Source organism: Mandrillus leucophaeus, unplaced genomic scaffold, assembly GCF_000951045.1.
Source record: "Mandrillus leucophaeus isolate KB7577 unplaced genomic scaffold, Mleu.le_1.0 Scaffold207, whole genome shotgun sequence".
NCBI classification, from domain to species: Eukaryota; Metazoa; Chordata; class Mammalia; order Primates; family Cercopithecidae; genus Mandrillus; species Mandrillus leucophaeus.
Genome location: NW_012102110.1, coordinates 1,558,790 through 1,579,968, shown reverse-complemented (window position 1 = coordinate 1,579,968; position 21,179 = coordinate 1,558,790). Strand labels below are relative to the sequence as shown.

The 21,179-nt window shown below is 37.5% G+C and overlaps 1 protein-coding gene across 2 annotated transcripts in view; it reads right to left on the bottom strand.

The window, feature by feature from the left end:
- The window catches only part of POU2F1 (POU class 2 homeobox 1), a 174,161-nt gene that overhangs the window by 77,731 nt on the left and 75,251 nt on the right, over nt 1-21,179 (bottom strand). The window contains exons 2-3 of one of the 2 annotated variants that reach the window (XM_011979902.1): nt 13,755-13,820; nt 7,927-8,215 (exon numbers count right to left, since the gene is read on the bottom strand). In XM_011979902.1, coding sequence (XP_011835292.1) covers nt 7,927-7,978 — 52 coding nt within the window. In that variant the 5' untranslated portion in view covers nt 7,979-8,215; nt 13,755-13,820. Of the gene's footprint in view, nt 1-7,926; nt 8,216-13,754; nt 13,821-17,009; nt 17,271-21,179 lie in introns of those variants that run through there. The other variant, XM_011979901.1, reaches the window with a different exon arrangement.

The following is a 21,179-nucleotide window of genomic DNA, read 5'->3' as shown; positions in this document are numbered from 1 at the left end:
ATCCAGGGTCTCACTCTGTCGCCCAGGCTGGAGTGCAGTGGCACGATCATGGTTCACTGCAGCCTTGACCTCCTAGATTCAAGCGATCCTCCTCCCTTAGCCTCCCAAGTAGCTGGGACCACAGGCATGTGCCACCATGCCCAGTTAATTATTTTTTTAAGTTTATTTATTTATTTATTTTTGTAGAGATGGGGGTCTTACTATGTTGCCCAGGCTAGTCTTGAACTCCTGGGCTCAAGGAATCCTCATGCCTTAGTGTCCCAAAGTGCTGGGGTTACAGGTGTGAGCCACTGTTCCAGGCTCTTAACTTTCCTCTTAATTGTAGAAAAATAAATGTCTTATGACTTACCAGCTGTTGAGACTGTTTTTCTTTCAAATAACTTAAATATTGAACATAAATGAAATATATTTGAATACCAAGAAAATAGAAAGTAAGACTTTATTTTAATATCCTAAAATCTTATTAATATTTTTGTTGGTGGAGAAAATTACCAAACATTGACCCTGCTCCACCTCTGTTCCGCCTCTCAACCTAGTCAAAGGCTCCCTTGCTCATCTTTCCCTGTAAGATGTGAGCCAGTTAATTGGTAGCAGCTTCCTGTCTTCCCCAGAAACACAATGAATGCTCCTTACCTTCTGAGTTTATCTGATATCAGCGTTCCTAGCTTGGATTATGACACTTTGCTACAAATCCTGCTGATACTGTTTATTTTAATCCTAGACTTCTTTATTGCATTCTATTCCCAGTTTTGTTTTCCCTGTATCACAAAGAAATCCCTAATTGACTGTTCCTAATCCTCTCTAGACTGCTTTCTTACATTCCCTTTTACCTAAAAACTTACTCTCTGAATCTGTCTTTACCTCTTTCACTCTCCCATTTCTCACTTAAAAAACAACAAAAAAAGGAATCTTCTACTTTAGGCTACTTCAGCCACCAGGTGCTCTGAAACCCAACACCTTCCCTTTCCTTAAAACTGGATCCCTGATTTATCTGTTCTTTCTTATTTATTTACTTTAAGTTCTGAGATACATAGAACATGCAGGTTTCTTACATAGGTACACGTGTACCACTGTGGTTTGCTGCACCTATTGACCCGTCCTCTAAGTTCCCTCCCCTCACCCTCACCCCTGGTGTGTGATGTTCCCTTTCCTGTGTCCATGTGTTCTCATTGTTCAACTCCCACTTATGCGTGAGAAAATGTGGTATTTTGTTTTCTGTTCCTGTGTTAGTTTGCTGAGGATGACGGCTTCCAGCTTCATTCATGTCCCTGCAAAGGACATGATCTCATTCCTTTTTTGGCTGCATCATCTGTTCTTTCTTTGCAACTGCCCTCCTACACTGGCTCTTCTCCCTTAGCATCTAAACATATTCAAACTGCTTCACTAGGAGGCCCTTCTAACCTCCCCTCCCATTCTTTTCTTCTCTATCATCCCCCTCTTCCTCCTAATAGATAGCTAACACTGATGGTGAATGGACTGACCCATATATCTACTTGCTTTCTGTGTATACATCAATACTATTAGATGGATTATTACTTATCTCCATCTGACAGCTAAGAAAAACTCTGACATGAAAAAAGTAACTTGCCCAAGGTAACACAACTAGCAAGTGAAAGGAGCAGGATATGAATCCATGTGGTTTGATTTCAGGGTCTGAGCTCTTAACCACTATGATACATAGCCCCATATACAGCTTCCACTAAAAGAGCTGCCTACATTTATCATTCCCTTTACACAACCATTCACTTTCTTAACCACAGCAATTTCTTTCCAAATCACTTAACTAAAATTGTTAAAAGGCCCCCAGTAACTACTAATTGTCAAACTCGAGGGTCACATTTTAAGGCTCCTATGGCAGGACTTGTTCACACTGAATGCTAACTCCATGAGCTCACTGGTCTGATTCACATCTGATCTCCATGGTTGTTATTTCTTAGTCTACTTAAGCACTGTCCAATAGACCTTTCTGTGATAATGGAAATGTTCTATTATATGTACTGGCCAATATGGTAGCCACTAACTACATGTGGCTACTGAACACTAGAAATGAGGTTAGTATGATTGAGGAATTGAATTAATTTAATTTAATTTAAATTTAAAGAGCCACATGCAGTCAGTGTCCATTCTACTGGACAACGAAGGTATGGACTCTTCTTCCTCTGCCAGCCCTTTCAACACTGCAGAAGAGCTCCGTCCTTGGTCCTCTTGGCTGATTCCACTCTCCTCCCAGCATCTCTCTCCTAAACATCTCCCTGTTAAGGACCTTATACCTCTCCTCAGGAACCTATCTCTATCTTCAATTGCCCACATCTTCACCTACAAGCACCAGAAGGCACCCCAAGTACAACATTTTCAGAACTGAAATGTTTCATCACCTCATTGTCAAGTCTACTCCCCAACAGTACAGTTCCTACTCAGAGGATGGTATCACATCTCTTCCAGCCCCGAGGCAAATACAAGTATTCATTTTAAATTACTCCCTTTCCTTCCTTCCTTTAAAAAACAAACAAACAAAAAAAAAAAACAAAAAACAACGAAAAAAAACTCCCTCTCAATCTCTTCTCCTCTTCCCTTCAATGGCTCATTAAATTTGACCCCTAGCTTCTATTGCCACTGCTCTAGGCCAGGATGCTATATAATGGATCTAATTGAAAGAATAATGCAGTCTAGTTTTTGGCTTCAAGCAAGATGTAAAGTATAATATGGCTGGAAAATTCTTTTATACCAAAAATTCTTTAATATCTGTTAGAAAAAAAATGAAAAAAGTAACACGACATAAAACTAACCTGCTCTCTAAGGGAGAAAATTATAGACAATCTCTAATAATCTGTGCCTAAAGCAGCATTTTAGAAACAAATCCTCCCTTTACTGTTCTGAATTTCTATTAGTAATGAACAGAAATGGATGCTACCTTTAAAATTCTAAATTTGTTACTGGGTTATCTCATGGCAAAAAGATCAATTGCTCATTCAGTCATTTAACAAAAGTATAATCTTAATTCAGATGTCACTTCCTATTCTCACAGCTTGAGTAATTATAGCACCCTTCTTTCCCTTGACCCCCACCCCGACCTAAAGTTTTAAAATCCCCATGTGCACCAGTGGGCAGAGCCAGGGCAAGTTTCTTAATATGTACTGATCAGATTCTTGTAGACGCCATATCCTGTAACTGACATCTATCAAATCAAACACTAGAGGGAGGTCTATCTTTCCTACAGGTGTTTGATATTTCCTCCTAAACCACCAAGATCCCTCACTGAGCTCCTGAGGCTCTCTGGAAATGCTTCAGCCACTTTCAATGACCCACTAATTAAAAATCTGCTATGAAGGTACTCCAAAAAAAAAAAAAAATCAGTATTTCTACTCTCAGGCTTGTAAGAGCGTCTTGGCCAGTGCAGAATGTAGTCTACACAATAAAATATGTAATAAATTTTAAAATAATAATAAAAGCAGTAAGTATTAAAAATGGCTTCTGGATAAACGTAAGTTCAAAAGGAAAATAATCCTTAAGTGTCTGAAATTTGTAAATGCTCTATTCTGGTTTAACAAGAACTATATTGAGGCCTATTTTGAGGCTTCTCTGGAAAACACTGGTATTTTATCTGGAAATTATTTCCAAAACTAGTGCTGGTTCAAGGCATCAAACTTGTTAGATTACTATGAAGAATAGTAAGTATATTCACTGGTACCCTGGTCTTTCAGGATTCTCTCAATCTTGGAGGAAATGATATCTGATCATGCTCTTTTATGAATATAATGTCCTAATACCAGCCATAGCACTAGTAAATCCCATAGAATTAATAACATCACTGGTTACTAGGAGCTTTGGATGACAATATTTTTGGAATACTAGTCCATAAATAGTATTCCAAAAATGCTACTGTATTTACGTATATTAGGTTACATTAATAAATTCCTTTTGACTTCTCATTTGCCTGAAATATGGAGATATTATCCTGGGGAAAAATCATTTTGATATGAACAGGAGACGGGAATACTGGGTAGAAGAGGGTGGTTCCCTAGCAAAGGCCCCACCCTCAAGGCTGGAAACCTGTGGTCCTAAATGGGAACAGGCATTCCTATTTTTGCACCCAAAAGTTGCCTTTTGGCCTGCCATGCCCTGCTATCGTGTCTCCATATAACCCCCAGACCCCGGGCTCCAGAGGACATGAACAGTAGAGCAGAAGAATAGCAGAATAGTGCGGCAGAGAGAAAAGAAGGAATGTCTGAATGTTGAGAGGAATTCAGCTGGCAGCAGTCGAGGAGATATCAGCCGCTGGATGGCCAAATTCCAGGGAAAGATCATCTTCCCATTCCATTCGCCTTCCAGCTCCCCAACCATCCTGCTAAGAGCCACCTCCATCACTCAACAAAACCCCTGAATTCATCCTTCAAGTCCATGTGTGACCTGATTCTTTCTGGATGACACACAAGGACTTGGGTACCAAGAGGATCACTGAGCTAACACTTAAGCTGTCTGTGGATGGCAAGGCTAAAAAGAGTGCACTGAAACAAGTGCCCACTTGGGCTTCGGGAGTTGCAGACACCCACCCCTGGGCACTACCATGTGGCCGGAGCCCAAAAAGTGCTTACCAACTCCTGCACCTGCCAGTCTGTGTGCTCCCCTTCCTCTAACAGGTTTGAGCGTGTGGCAGCCAAACATACAAGCCACTCCCTGTCACGTGTCCTGCAAGGGGGGTCAGGGAACCCAAATGAAAAAAGCAAGTGAAAAAGGAAAGGATAGGGAAGCTTTGGATCTATCTATCATAATTCAGATGAAAAAAGACAGCTGACTGACTGTAAATTCATTACAACAGATGAGTCAGCTGCTTTTAAAAGAAAACAATTTTTCACATTACAAATCAGAAAATCTTATTAAATATATTAACATTTATATTAAAATATAGTATTTAAATATCTATCCTTTTTACCTTCATTATAAAAAATAATTATAATAAGCCAATGGTAAGTTTTCAAAGATAGTAATAAACAAAAGGTAATGGTAATGGCTGCAGCGGAGTCTGAAGAACTGGAATACTGTCTAATTCTGTGAATGACTAAAAGATAAAGGATCTAGAAATCAGATGACATAATGGAAAGCTTGTAAAGGAATTAGAGACATTAGGACAGAGTTCTTCCCCAATCTCAGTTTTTACTGTTTCTTCATACTGAACATATATTGCCTAGCATCATAATGATTTAAACCCTACCCAGTCTGTAAGATACAATTTCAGTTCCACCTTCTCCAAAGCCTTCTCTGATCCTCCCAGCTAGAAATACTTTTCCCCTATACTGAATTCTCATGGGTTCACATATACTTCTCATGAATCTTCTCGATTTCTGTTATATTACATTTTCATGTATGTTTTCTCTGTAAGAAAAATTTATTGAGAACAAAATCAGTATTTTATTCAACTTCACTGATGTTACTTAGTACTGTATCTTGCACATTGGAGACAAAAACGACAGGCCAGGCATGGTGGCTCACGCCTACAATCCCAGCAGGAGGCCAAGGTAGGTGGATCACTTGAGGCCAGGAGTTCAAGATCAGCTTGGCCAATATGGTGAAACCCAGTCTCTATTAAAAATACAAAAATTAGCTGAGTGTGGTGGCGCACACCTGTAATCCCGGCTACTTGGGAGGCTGAGGCAGGAGAACTGCATGAATACAGGAGGCGGAGGTTGCAGTGAGCTGAGATCATACCAGTGCACTCCAGCCTGGACAACAGAGTGAGACTCTGTCTCAAAAAAAAAAAAAAAAGAAACAACATAGCTCAAAGGGTAAAAGAATGGTTCTGGGCTAGGTACAGTTGCTCATACCTCTAATCCCAGCACTTTGGGAAGCCAAGGTGGGCAAATCACCTGAGGTCAGGAGTTTGAGACCAGCCTGACCAACATGAAGAAACCCCGTCTCTACTAAAAATACAAAATTAGTCAGGCATGGTGGTGCATGCCTGTAAACCTAGCTACTTGGGAGGCTGAGGTAGGAGAATTGCTTGACCTTGGGAGGCGCAGGTTGCAGTGAGCCAAGATAGCGCCATTGCACGCCAGCCTGAGCAGCAAAAGCGAAACTCCACCTCAAAAAAAAAAAAGAATGGTTTTGCTCCCCTTTATAGCCATCTGTGTGACCTTCAACAAGCGACTAAACATCTCTGAGCCTCAACTCCCTTATTTATTAAAAAAAAAAGACCCTCATTTATAAAAAAAAGAAAAATAATGTTTCATGAGGTTTTTATAAGGATTAAATGAGATTATCTATGTAAAATGTTTAAATCGAGTAAATACTTAATAAATGCTAGCCACTATCATCATATTCTAGTACAAATGATTATAACAAATTGTTTTATAATAAATTACTACTTTATAGTAAATTAATTTGTAATAAATTGTCAAATGAATGGAAAAGAGTTAAAATGTGACAGTGACTTCCAGAAGAGCTTTAATTTCTTAAAAGATGAGGAACTCCTAAGGGCAAAATTCAAAAGAATGTAGAGAACACAGTTGTATATCCAGAGAACAGGTAACATCAGGAAGTACTGTGTTCTGTGTCAGTGCATGAACCCAGGCACAGGGCAGATAACCATCTGTCAGGAGTACTGATAAAAGAGGTCTGTCCTTTGAGTTAAAAGTGAGCAAAACTTTAATATTTGTCCAATATTCCTTTTTCCCTCAATATTTCTTTACATCAAAATAATTGTTTGTTTTTCCTACCAAACCTTGTAAAACTTTTAAACAACTTTTTTACTTTTCCAACTATCATCTAAAATAGAGTTGATAAGGTTGAATTTCGGAAAAAATCTTGTGCTAAAGCAGAACAACAGCCCGTCAAAGATGGGCCTAATAATCATCCTAATCCCTGGAAGCTGTGAATTTGTTACCTTACACAGCAAAAGGGATTTTGCAAAACGAATGAAGTTCAGGATAGTAAGTGTCCTTCAAAGAAAAGATGGGGACAGGAGAATTACAGAAGGAAATACGATGATGGAAGCAGGGTTGAGGGGAGGAGGGGGACAGGAAAGGGAGGGAGGTAAACAGATTTGACGATGCTATATATCTGACTTTGAAGATGGAGGAAGGGGCCACAAGCCAAGGAGTGCAGGTGGTCTCCAGAAGCAGGAAAAGAGAAGGAAATGGACTTTCCATAGTACCTCTAGAAGAAATAAAGCACTTACAACACTCTAATTTTAGGACTCTGACCTCCCAAACTGTAAGATAATAAGTTTGTGTTTTGTTTTACCCAGCAATTCTACTCCTAGGTATATATCCCAAATAATTGAAAACTGGGACTCAAACAGATACTTGTACACCAAAGTTCATTGCAACATTATTCATAATAGCCAAACAGTAAAAACAATCCAGCTGTCCATTAACAGATGAATGCATAAACAAAATGTAGTATATATACACAATGGAACATCATATAAAAAAATAAAGTTTTGATATATGCTACAACATGGAATAACCTTGAAAACATTGAATAGAGTTTACCAAAGGTTGAGGACAGGGAGGAATGGGGAAATACCATCTTTCCCAAGGGGAGTATCCTTGTGCAAACAACTATGTTATAAAAAATATTACCACTCCCTTCTATCTCTTTCTTTTTTGGTGATAGGATATTATTTTGGTAAAATAATCCAATGTCCCATTTTCTTCATTCCTGAGTTTGGACTGCTGATCTAGGCTACAGAAAGGTTATACAGTTGAACCCTGAACAACGGAGTCATGGGTGTCGACCCCACAAACAGTTGAAAATCTGCATGTAACATTTGACTCCCACAAAACTCAAATACTAATAGCCTACTGTTGACCAGAAGCCTTGCTGATACCATAAACAGTTGACTAAAACATATTTGTATATGTAGTATATACTGTATTCTTACAGTAAAGTAAGCTAAAGAAAATCCTAAGTGAGATAAAATATATTTACTATTCATTAAGTGGAAGTGGATCATCACAAAGATCTTCATCCTTGTCTTCATGCAGAGTAGGCTGAGAAGGAGGAACAGGAGGGGTCTTGCGGACTCAGAAATGGCAGAAGACAAAAAGCTGGAAGGGGAGGCAGGAGAGGCAGGCACACTTGGTGTAACTTTATGGAAATACACTGCAATTTCTGACTTTTTTGCTTTTTCATTTGTTTAAAAATGTTTCTATATGCTACCAATCCTTCTTCCACCATGTGCTTTAGTTTCAGTGCCCATATCATAAAAGGGTCCATGCTGTAAAAGAAGGCAAAAAGCAGTCTTTAATAGGATATAGATAGGGCTGTCCTGATCATAAACCTGATTGCATCTGCACAAAACAGTACTGTTAGCCTATTCCTTCCTGCTTTAAATCTTGGTGTACTTTCATGTCTTTCCTTACTAATAAATGTCCTTTGTGGCATTTTTTTTCCTCTCAGAATAGGGTACTTTTGTCTGCATTAAAAATATGATCAGGCAGATATCCTTTCTCTTCAATGATTTTCCTTCTTTCATTTTTTTTTTTTTTTTTTTTTTTTTGCAGAGAACTGCATTTGTTTCTATTTGTCCAGTTATAGCTACATCATTCATATGTAATGTTTTTTTTTTTTTTGCGGGGCAGGGGGTGGGTAGAGATGGGGGTCCAGCTATGGTGCAATTGCAGGTGTGAGCCACCACAGACAGCCTTCATTGATTTTCTCCACGGCATCCGAGAACTTGAGGTCTGCTGCCTCTTCTTTGGCAGAAGCTGCTTCTTCCATTATCCTGACATTTTTAAAGCCAAAAATCTTTCTAAAATTATCAAACCATCCTTTGCTGGCATTAAATTCTCCAGCTTTAGATCCTTCACCTGCCTTTTAAGTTGTCATATAATGACTGTGCTTCCTCTCAAATCACATTAGAATCCAAAGGTATGTCTTTCTTATAGCAATCCTGCACCCACATAAAAGCTGCATTTTCTTTTTTCTTTTTTTTGAGACAAGGTCTCATTCTGTCACCCAGGCTGGACTGCAGTGGTGTGATCTCAGCTCACTGTATCCTTGGCTGCCCAAGCTCAGGTGATTCTTCCACCTCTTCCCCCAACCAGCTGGGACTACAGGTGTGCACCACTACACCTGGCTTTTTTTTTTTTTTTTTTTTTTTTTTTTTGAGACGGAGTTTTGTCTTGTTGCCCAGGTTGGAGTGCAAAGGCCCAGTCTCGGCTCACTGCAACCTCCACCTCCAAGGGTCAAACAATTCTCCTGCCTCAGCCTCCCAAGTGGCTGGGATTACAGCTACACCACGCCTGGCTAACTTTTTTTTTTGTATTTTTAGTAGAGACGGGGTTTCACCATGTTGGTCAGGCTGGTCTCAAACTCTTGACCTCAGGTGATCTGCCCACCTCAGCCTCCCAAAGTGCTGGGATTACAGGCATGAGCCACAGCACTCGGCTTAATTTTTTATATTTTTAGTAGAGGTAGGGTTTCACCATGTTGCCCATGCTGGTCTCGAACTCCGGGGCTCAAGCAATTTGCCCGCCTCGACCTCCCAAAGTGCTGGGATTACAGGCGTGAGCTACTGCACCAGGCCTGTATTTTCAATGAAATAAAAAAGTATTTAGCAAAAAGTTCAAGCTTTTCATGTCTGCTGGTGTAGCTGCAGTGAAGGCTTCAGGAATTTCCTTTTCTTTCTTTTTTTTTTTTTTTAAATAATGGGCCTTATACTTAATTTATTTATCTTGAAATGGAGGGCAACTGTAATTGCAGACCTCAATCTGTAGTACTCATCAAGTAATTCAAATTTTTCCTGTAACGTCATGACTTGCCTCTGCTTTGGGGAGCACTTCCAGCACCACTAGTGGCACTTTGTATAGGTCTTACGGCATTATTTAAGGTTTAGGTTATTGCACTAAACAGGATGCAAAATACTCAAGAACATAGAGAGATCACTTTTTACTACAATACGCAATTTACTGGATGAACTGTTCTCTGTGATGTGATTAGGGTCACACGGCATTTTAAATGGATACTCACAATACTTGAGATCATTGCAATAGCAACAAGAGGTGGCTACAAAATTATTACAGTAGTATAGTAGGTAATGCAGTTAATTTTATCCAATTATGATTTAATACTGCATTGTTTACATTTGTTTCTATTTATCTAGACTGTGAATGGTGCCATGTATGCGATCTTCTAGTGTTTGTATGCATAAGTTTTCATACATTTTAAGTTTTTATAATTTTAATAGATTTGTGGTATTTCACAGTAATAAATTACAAAACAGCATATTATCTACATATATTTAATGCATTAATTACACACCTTTTAATTTTTTTCAATATTTCTAAATATTTCACAATTCATTTGTAAGTTTTTCCAAATTGTTGCAAATCTCAAAAAAATTCCAACATATTTAATGAAAAATATTTGCATATAAGTGGAGCCATGCAGCTCAAATCTATGTTATTCAAGGATCAGCTGTATAACTATGTTGGCTGAATAAACTAATACATTTATTTTCTTTAAGCCTGATCCTCAACAGGCTTATCAATCCTTTTTATAAATCCACTTAACCTTATAAGAGTACTTTAACAATTATGACATAAAGTATATATAATAAAGTGGCTAGCCACACACCTACAGTAAGAATTCAAAAAACAGCAGCTGCTGCCATTATTATTACTATTATCCCTGCTTTCCTCTCAGATGACTGCCTCAACTACTTTAATGAGAAAAATAAAGCAATCTGATGTGAATGATTGCTGTTTTGCTTCTCCCTTCCACTTCAATTTTCTCCGTTATTGTATAACATTTGCTGCTTCTTCCCAATTTTAGAGACACGGGGTAGTCTCTTTTCATGTTCAGAGTCAACCCTTCATTCTGCACTTCTGATCCTAGACCTCCAGCCCTATCTTGGTTCAATTAATTGTATTTCTTTCTCCACTCTCTTGCTCCCTGATGGGTCCTTCCACCTGACCTATAAACACACTCAAATTTCCTCAAAGAAACTCCTAATTAACACCACTATGGCACTTTTCTGTACCTCCTCTTGAATTCTTTACCATAATCTATCCAGGATCAGTTATTTATCTGTCTTATCTCTTAATGAATTGTTAACTCCTTAAAGAGTGAGGGTTATTTCATCTATTTGCATTGTACATCCTAATAACACTGATTATAGTACTTTATACATAGAACAGACACTTACTGAATACATTTTTTAAAAACCTAAACTACAGATTTTCTGCAAACATATTTGACAAAAAGTGCATCATTTGATTTTGCTTCTCAAATAAATCACTGACAAAAGAAAGGCACAGAATTAACGTATCAACACAATCTTAAAATTTAATTTTACAATATCATTCTCCTTAAAGTCTCACAAATCAAAATTATTACAACTGTACACATTTCAGAAAAAAATGATCTACACAAATGTATTCTGAATGCAGAAATTGTGAGGCTTCAGTTTTATTATAATGCTAAGGGTTCTTTCCCTTAAACATTTTACTTGCTTTCATAAACTACCAAGAAAAGAATAGTTAACTAACAATTCAAGAGTCTGAAGATTCATTTGTTATATGCTTAAATAAAAATCAATTTGTAAGCATGTAATTATCTAAATAAACTGTAATTTTATATCTAATATATCAAACATGGTAAGTAAATATGCAAAGTCTATGATAGGAACCAGTCTGCCACACATTCTATATTAAAACAAGGCAAGAAATTCACAAGACTGTTACAAGTGCTCCAGTCAGAACTTACCTTATACAGGTCTGGACATATACATGTTGCTTAAATTTTCAGTTTTATTTTATTGCACTTCATGGGGAAACTTACATGTGGGCTATGAATCCTAAACCTGCCTTTATTTCCTGGCTAGTTTTGTGCCTCAATTTCCTATAATTTGAAATAATGGTATCTAACTTGTCAAAATAATTTAACTTGAAATCAGGTAACGCACACAGAGTTCAAGACCAGCCTGGCCAACATGGTGAAACCCCATCTCTACTAAAATACAAAAAATTAGCTGGGCATGGTGGCTGGTGCCTGCAATCCCAGCTACTCCGGAGGCTGAGGCAGGAGAATCACTTGAACCTGGGAGGCAGACGTTGTGGTGAGCTGAGACCGCATCATTGCACTCCAGCCTGGGCAACAAGAGCAAAACTCCACTTCCAAAAAAAAAAAAAAGTGTTGTAGTTGCTCAATAAATGGTAACTGCTGAAACTGCTATTACAGCAGTAGCGTAAAAGTAGATACACGGATGTCCATGGAGTCTGATGTAATTAGTATTTTCAGTGTTTTCCAATCATTCTGCTTCTCTTCCCTTAGGGGGAAAAAAAGTATGTTTCTTCTTTGAAGCTATTCTTTAGGCAAAGGTGTCCTGCCCACCACCCCGCCCCCTAGTCTCTCAGGGGGATCTGCTGCCCTATTTCTCTCCGCAAACATTTCCCACACCTAAGCTAGCTGGCTGAAGCACTGGCACTGGCATAGGAACCAGTGCTAAACAAGAAAGAAAGATGGAGTCCAAACAGGGGACAGAGAAATAACAAAAAGGAGACTGTGGCTGACAATTCAGACAGAATACAATGCTGCCCTTTCCCTTCTCAAGAGACACCACAGAAGTCTTACTTGGCTAGCCTCAGTAAGAGTACTATGAAGTATGTTAAATACAACAGGGGTGAACATGGAAGCCCCACAGCTCAGTTTCACATAAAGAGGTAGGTACAGTTTAGAGATTAACATAAGCATCTCCAGGTATAGGACAGTTTACAGCGAAAGACATGTAGGCAGGAAAACTGCTACATTAGTCCAACTCAGCCATTTACCACAAATTAAGAGTGCCTCTCATTCTTACCATCGCCCATAGTTAAGCATTTTTAAAATGATAAGTCAAAAGGGATCCCTCTCTGCAAGTGAAAAACCTAGTTTTTAGAAGCAAGTACTTTCTGTGAATCCTTGCCCCTAACTGTCTTATTTGGTTTAATATTTTGATTTATGGCTTCACCAGAAAGCGGGGAAGTCCCTGTATCATCTCTGGCAGATGATAAAGATACATAGTCTTACACCCTCTAAGCAATATACTGACTCAAGAGTATGAGCCATGGAGACAAACCATCTTTTATGGATTTACCTTTCTCACATGGGGCCTCAGTATTCTCATTTATATGATAATTTTCTCTTGACAAAAGGTTTAATGAAGTATAATTTTTTTTTAATTACCAAATAAAAGAATGTATTAGAAATGGGTGTTTATAACTACTTACTGATACTATCATAACTTTTAATATAATCTATATCAAAGGTAGGGCAGATAAAATTTACTATTTTGATTAACATCTGTAAGAAAAATAACATTTTACTGAATGGTTACTGTGTAGCTGGCATTTTGCTTAACATGCCACATATATTATCTCCTTTAATACTCACAATGACCTGAAATATATTATCCTCATTTTGTAATTGAATAAATTAAGTCTCAAAAAGACTGGGGAAATTGGCTAAAGTCACAAAGCTAGTAAATGGTAAACCCATATTTCATACCCAAAACTATCTGAGCCAAAGGACAATTTTCCTAACACCTGCACAGTTTGTCTGATAGACGGAAGAAAACCAACAAAGCTGCCTGCAGAAGGAAGTTAGGTAATCTTAAACAAACATAATCCCTCCCAGTTCCTAAAGGACTGAATCACATTTGATAACTCAATACTCAAATTGGTCTGTGTTTGCCAAATACGAGTCCTAGTTACGTGGAAAGTTTCTTCTTTGTGCTCTACTAGAGTTAATTAAAAGGTAGATCAGAAAACTCTTACCTGTGTTGCCATCTCCACTCTCCATAGATGGTTTACTGGTTTCTGACGGATTGTTCATTCTTGAGTCTGCAATAAATCAGAGGTGAATGAGGTTTTTAAAAAACTGGGGATGGAGATGGGATTGAGGAGGCAAAACTGTGGCCAAAAAAAGGGTTAACTAATGTTATATAGTTTAAGAAGACCCGGTGTATACATGTCTGGCTAAAATACTAGAAAGTGTAATAAAAGGTTATCTGGAAGAAATTCAAAATTCCCCAGACCCTGAAGGGATTCACAAATAAACTCTTTTTAAAGAATTTTAAGATTCTTTAAAGAAAGACAGCAGAACTGTAACCCGAAAAAAATCAGAAAGTCTGATATGTAAAAGGAATAAATGCTTTGTAACATGAGGTAAAACTGGAAAGGGGGGAAGCACCTCACAAAATAAAATGTTATTCCCAAATAAAGTATCTTTTTCTATATGCAATGATATTCATTCATTATAACTAAAACAACCCACTGGTAATCTTGATAATAGATGGGACAGTAACTCAACCTATGAACTAAAAGAAAACACGTCTGAGATAAATTATCTCCAAATTTACTCCCCTCCCCAACTAAACTAAACAAGTCAAAGTGAGAACATATTAAATTCATACCTCAACTATAAACCTGCACAAGAAGTTGTACCATAAGGCGTAACAGATATATCTAATAATTTCAAAACTGCAACACAACCACACCCACTTAAAGTAATACTACCTCAATATCCTAAATGAAACTGCTAATTTGGGTTTATCATTTCTGGGTTATCTATTTAATGAAGGTTTATTTCTGCAGTAAAAAGTTTTCATCAAGCAATATTAGGTATTCCAGAAAATACATTAAGAGAAGAGACAAGAACTCTGCTTTCCTTCTAACTCTTTGAAAGGGTAAGAAACGAAATATACATAAATGTATCTCTTATTCTACTACTGTAAACTCAAACTTAGAATATTTATAATCAAACAAGTTTACTGTCAAATAAGTTCTGCCTTTCCCCCCATTAACTTATTTAGTGGTTAAATAAGTTAAGAATCATTTATAACTTTAGTTATTAACAGAGAACAAATGTTTAAACTATATTGTGTTTTTGTCCAAAGAGCACATTTTGTCATCTGCTTAAACATCTAACTAGGAAATCAAAACAATCACGAGATAGAATTCTCAACCATGTTCTTCAAAGTGGAATTATCCCCATGCACAATAGATGAGGAAAATAAAATCAGGAGTCTTTCTTTTATAACTTTCATTTCCAACAAGAAGATGTGTAATAGCTTTTCTAATACAGTAAGTTTCTGCAACTGATGCTTGTCTTATGGGCTAAGGCAGTTCTGTCATAACTTTGGTTTGGTCTTCTGATGTTCAAAGGGTTAAAATTCATATGTTTGTGGTCATAAATGAGGGCAGTTCTACAACTTCCTTCTCCTCACTGTCCAGAGAAATTTAAATATCATCTGAAAGCATACTAAGGTTTGAAAGGAACAGGTGTACAACTTAGTGAAAAATCAGCTTTCTAAATGACAACCAAAATCTCATGAAAGTCAACAGAGATCACAATAAATGTAACAGAATATACCATTAGCATCCACACTGCTCAATGCTTCCTTTAAATGAATTTTAAAGGAAAGTGGAAAAAATGATCAATCAGTTAACATTCATAAAAGGAGTTAAGTTTTCTCACATATGTAGGTACTGCAGAAATAAAGCAGCATAATTCTTAACAAGTCATGAGCCTGACCTTGTATAATTCATATTCTGATTTTCCCATCTATAAATTAAAGATTATGTCACAGATAATAAAGATTATGTGTTTTAAATGAATCTTCTCAGATTCTTCTACTGAACTATCAAGAGCTTCAAAAGCATTTAACAAAATTATCTCACATACACACAAAAATAAAACATTACTTCACATACACACAAAAGTAGAATTGCACAACAATGGGAAGACTTTAAATAATATTTACTACTAACTGAAAGTAAGAGATGTAATTTCTAATTCTAAAATGAAATGTTAAAAATATTTCAAAAAGGTATTTTTCTTTCCTTTTTTTGAATTCCCAACTAAGTAAATGTCAAAGAGTAAATACAAGACTGAATTCCTGACATAAATTTGTTGTCTCTGTCGCTCAAACTTTACATAGTGGCTTTTACTGTGCTGGGCAGATACTGCTACCCTGGGTTTAGGCCATGCCTTCTGCACAAGAATTCAAACATTTTCAGAAGTATCATTTTACTTTATCTTTGGCAACTATGAAGGTGACAGGAGCAGCTTCAATTTTCAAGTGCGGAAAATGACAATATAGGAAAAAAGTCGTTTGCAAAAGTTTTAAATGTAAGATATCCACGTCCTGGAGTTCGTATCATTTTAACTTTCCAGGTGACTAGAGTAACTAAAAAAAAGTCTCAATAATTCTGCATATAAACAGACAGAACTCCACACAAAATACGACCACCATTAGCCACCATATATCTAAAAATCAAAGTGCCTTGATTTATTTGAAATCTCCATCACCAACGATGGTTTTAATAAATTGAAGCTGGACATCCTTCCACTCCAAAAGCCTTGCTGTTCTATAGAGAAAACTCTAAAAAGGTTTTCCAACATTTAAAATTGCAGTTATCTAGAGTATATAGTTTATTTCAAAAAAATTAAAAAGAGAACGAATCCTAGCAAAAATCTGAGAACAGTTAATAGTTTCTAAAATCTGGAAATAGATCAAAAGAACTAATTTAAGAGGGTATAAATTACCCTCTTTATTAACATTTATGAAAACTATTCTGCACTGTGACTCAACCTTATTTTTCACTGAGCATTTTGGTTTTTGTACAAGATGTTCTCATTAGGTATGGAAAGCATTTTTATTAATATGTTAATATTAATATCTATGTACAGTTATGCCTTGTTTCAGATTTAAGATGTTTTTATAACTACGTGAAATGTTCTCAATAGGAATTTCCAAAAAGCAAAAATATTCATTCAAGCTGAACTCTAAATTCACTGTATTTACTAACAATACCCTCTGAACCAGAAGAGCTAGTCACAAGGAGGGACCTACTGCAAATTCAAGTAAGCTTGTGCTTTGCAAATGCTTTCCTCCTTCCCTGCTCAGTCCAACTCTCCCCCTCCCCCCACATAGGCTGCATATGCGATTAAGCATTTATGCATAGTCAACCCGACACACGCTATTTCCATATTAAAGCTTCTAAGAAAAGAACTGTGCTGGTACCCACCTAGAATATAGTCACTGCAGTCCAGCATTGCTGTGAAATCTTCTAGAGGAGCAGAGAGTCCAAACAAGGAAGAAACAGGTAGCAGTTTGGGGTGGGGAAAGAAGGTACTACTATTTCTAACAAATCTACACTATGTTCTTAAGAAAAAAGGGGGGTTGGGTAGGGTGGAAAGTGGATTAAGGGGAAAAGCAAAATACAACTTCTGTTACACCATAGCAATCTTCAACTGAATAAGGAAACTTCAGTTGCTCAGAGGAGTTTTAGTCTCTCCTACCAGCTACGACTGACATTGTCAAGGCAACTGAAGCATGAAAAAGTTCCTCTTTTTGTAATAAAATAGAAACAAAGATTGCAGCTGGCAGTTTCCATAATGAAGCTTAATCAGTATGCGCGTGATTAGGGCCTTATGCAAATCTCTCCTCGTTAGCACAGCAGCCAGCACTTTGAAGTCCATGAACAATTCATTTACAGAATATACTGAAAGCACTCCCTGCATAATTTAAATCATTGCATAAATATTTATCAGGTTATTTGCATATTAATTGGCAGTGCATGAAGGGAAAAATTATCTCCTGAGTGCCAGCATAATAATTAGGAGGATAAAATGAGGCTTCTTCCAATGGCCTGGCTTCTTGGACCTAACTGGAGATAGTACCCGGGGAGAAGGGAGATACAGGAGACAGAGTTCTGTTAAAATGCCACTGAAATGACACGTACAAATTAGAAACAACTCTACAGACTTAAGCACCTTTAATCTTATTCCTGCTGGCAACAATGACTTCAGTAATAAGAGGATTTGCAAAAAGCTTTCTACACAATCCAAATAATCCCAAGGAAACAATTAGCAAGGTAGAAGCAGAACACAAGGCTGTCAAGATGGTGCTAGTCTACTGATAGGGAATTTTCCAATTCTTAACACACTTCCGTCAAGAGAAAGTCCCACTTTAAGACACGGCAACAGTAAACCCAGAAGCAGTGCAAGGTGTGTATCTTAAAGAGTATAGAAATTCATTATCTACAAATCTTTTTATACTACCAAATTAGCAGAATAGATTAGTTGAATGCTACATATTATGCAGTATCCTTTCCCCATGAAATAAATCTCAAGTAGAAAGAAGACAGTTTGTTACTTAGAATCTCTATTGTCAAAGGGTGGGCCATGTTAATTGCGGAATTACTTGGTATTCTGAAATAAATTTCACTTAATGAACATACACACATATATAATCCTTACTAAACTATATGTTTGTACATTTGTACCTTGCATATTTACAAGGTAAGTCATCTACCCAAAATTTTTCAGGTATTACAATGACAACAGTCTAATCATCACAGACAATTCAGGAGAAGATTTACAAAACCTCCATGGAGTAATAAGCATTATTACCCCTTTCTTTCCTTAAATATTATTAAAGTAAGAAAACTGAGGCACAGAGAACTAAAACACTTTATCCAATGTCACACCAGTAATTTGGAGTCAGGATTTAAAACTAGAATTTTCTGACATCAGAATCTATGCTCTTGGCTATTCCTATGCATTATGGATGAGTTACACATGTAGGGAATTGCTGGGAGGTGGTAAAGCAGCAGACTGAATGGTTTGTTTTCAGTGTAGTGAAGAAACCAGTAAATGGCGGCAAAGACATTGTGTTTACAAGTCAGGTGTGTACAGATACACAGAAGAGTGCACTAGATTTGAGGAGAGTTCTCAAAGGTGTCATCCCATTAATAACTGCTTTTATTTAGAACTAGTCTTCAAGAATATCAAATGTCTGATTTTAAAAATATGTATGCACCTTTTCCCAACATTAAGGTTGAAATTAAACTCAACATGCATATGAGGAAATGAAAGACAGATTTTAATAAGGAGCCTTTAAAAAGATTCCCTTGCAAGTCAGTAGAGGACCAAAAACCTTAAACTTCTGGATCAGCACTCTGCATTACCAGTTTTAGTGTTTTACAGAATCACAAAATGCTTAAGAGGAGAGACTTTGGGGGAGAAACTTAACACGGCCATTTAGTACCTGTAATACCTGTTTAAGTTCCTTCCCTCTTCCAGCCTTAATTTTCTCATCTATAAAATGATGATATCCCTTTCATGAGGTTATTGTTAGATAAATTTTTCATGCTTCTCAGACAAGAGCGTGGACTGGAGGAATGTGATGCAGTTGTGCCAGTGCAGACATCAAATCATTGGATAAACACGGTACATCTTTTGAAAGCATCGATCTTATTTAATATTTCGCAGCACTTTTATTAAAACAAGAATACATTATAGAAGAGAACACAAATTTCAAATGAGTTTTTAAGGTAGAATATGTTAGATTATACAAATTCTCCTTGGTGAGAAAAGATGAAAAGCAGTGGTGAATGTGACTAGATTACAGTAGATCAATAAATGTTTATTTCCCTCCTGTTCTGCCTTTACAAAATTTTAAATTTACTGTTTGCATTTATTATGGGATATTTCTGCAACTTACCACCTGCTCTTTTCTACTTTATGTAATAACATCTTTAAACTACCTTTCTAGTGCCAGTGTGGTCTTTCATATATTAGCTAAGGATGACTTGGAGCCAGTCATCGCTGACAAAGGAGTGTGTCTGTACCCAACAGGAGCGGCACCTTCTTAGTGAAACAGCCTCCCCCTCAGGCTAAGAGAGGCCCACAGGACCTGTAGCAGAGAGGCTATAGTTTACCAGCCCACACAGGATACTATCTAGAGTGGGACCTCCTTCCCCTCTACTGTAAAGCTCACCCAGACAAAAAAGCTCACTTTGCTAAAGTGGGAAGGAAAGGCGAGAAAAGTCCCTTTCTGCCACTCTTGATCTAAGTACCTTACTAATTTTAGAGGGGAAGTTTAAACACCAGGAGCTTGTCCAAGCCTCTATAGATGGATTGGGAGAGGGATGGTCACCATCTCTTGCCTGTACTCCCCAACCATGGCACATTTATGTCCAAAAGAAGAAAATAACAGCTTTTCCCACAAAGTTCAAATGTCTGTTTCACTTGGTCATCTGTCTGAAATAATAGCAAAGAATCAATTAGATTAAAACTTAACCTAGAAAGAACACCCTTTGTACAAAGGAAAACCATTTTTAAGAGGTTTGTGGGATTGTCGGTCATTCACACTTGAGCATGAATTAATCCAATCCCACCGCTTTCATTTAACACCTAGTTTAGGAGTTGATTAGTGAGGCAATGTTTCTACTAGAGAACAGTCTCTAGTTTCTACTAGCGAAGAGGCCAATAAATAATAAAATAACTGATATTTAGAGGACCTGGATTGGGGGTGGGGTAATGGGGGCAAAGGGTTCATAGAAGGTAGTAATAATAGGAAATAGTAGTAACATATGGAAGTATAAAAAGGAGCTGAGAGGGCAAATTCAAATTCATGTATTTCACAACTATGCCTAAAATGTAGGCTTTTTTTTTTCCTCCTAAAAGAGGGGACAAATGCTCTTCCAGGACCCAGAAACTGGTAGTTTTGTTTTTTGTTTTTTGTTTTTTTGAGACGGAGTTTCGCTCTTTTGCCTGTGCTAGAATGCAGTGGTGCAATCTCGGTTTACTGCAACCTCACCCTTCTGGTTTCAAGTGATTCTCCTGCCTCAGCCTCCCAAGTAGCTGGGATTACAGGTGCCTGCCACCAAGTCAGGCTAATTTTTGTATTTTTAGTAGAGACGGGGTTTCACCATGTTAGCCAGGCTGGTCTCAAACTCCTCACCTCGTGATTCGCCCGCCTCGGCCTCCCAAAGTGCTGGGATTACAGGCGTGAACCACCATGCCCAGCCAACACTACTAGTATTAAAATATTTTTACACTCATGATCTTATGGGCCAGTGTAGGTATCATTAGAAATGAAATGAAATTGAGGGCAATGACAACTAAATCACAAACTAGTGTTTTGAAACACACTTTTTATGTGAGAGTGAACTGACATTGGCCTATACTCTACCTTACTAAATCATTAACATCCAGCCTGGTCATGTTCTATATAAACAGCCATTTGTACCCTCTATTCTGTACTAACCGTCTACCTAGTTGAACAAGTAGAAATGTCTGACTCAACAATTATTCCCTGTTACCTCCTTTCTGTATCATGGGGGGTGTCTGTATCTTTTAGTTCCACAGGTTTCACCCCTGTGGAATCTCAACAGTACACCATTATCTTT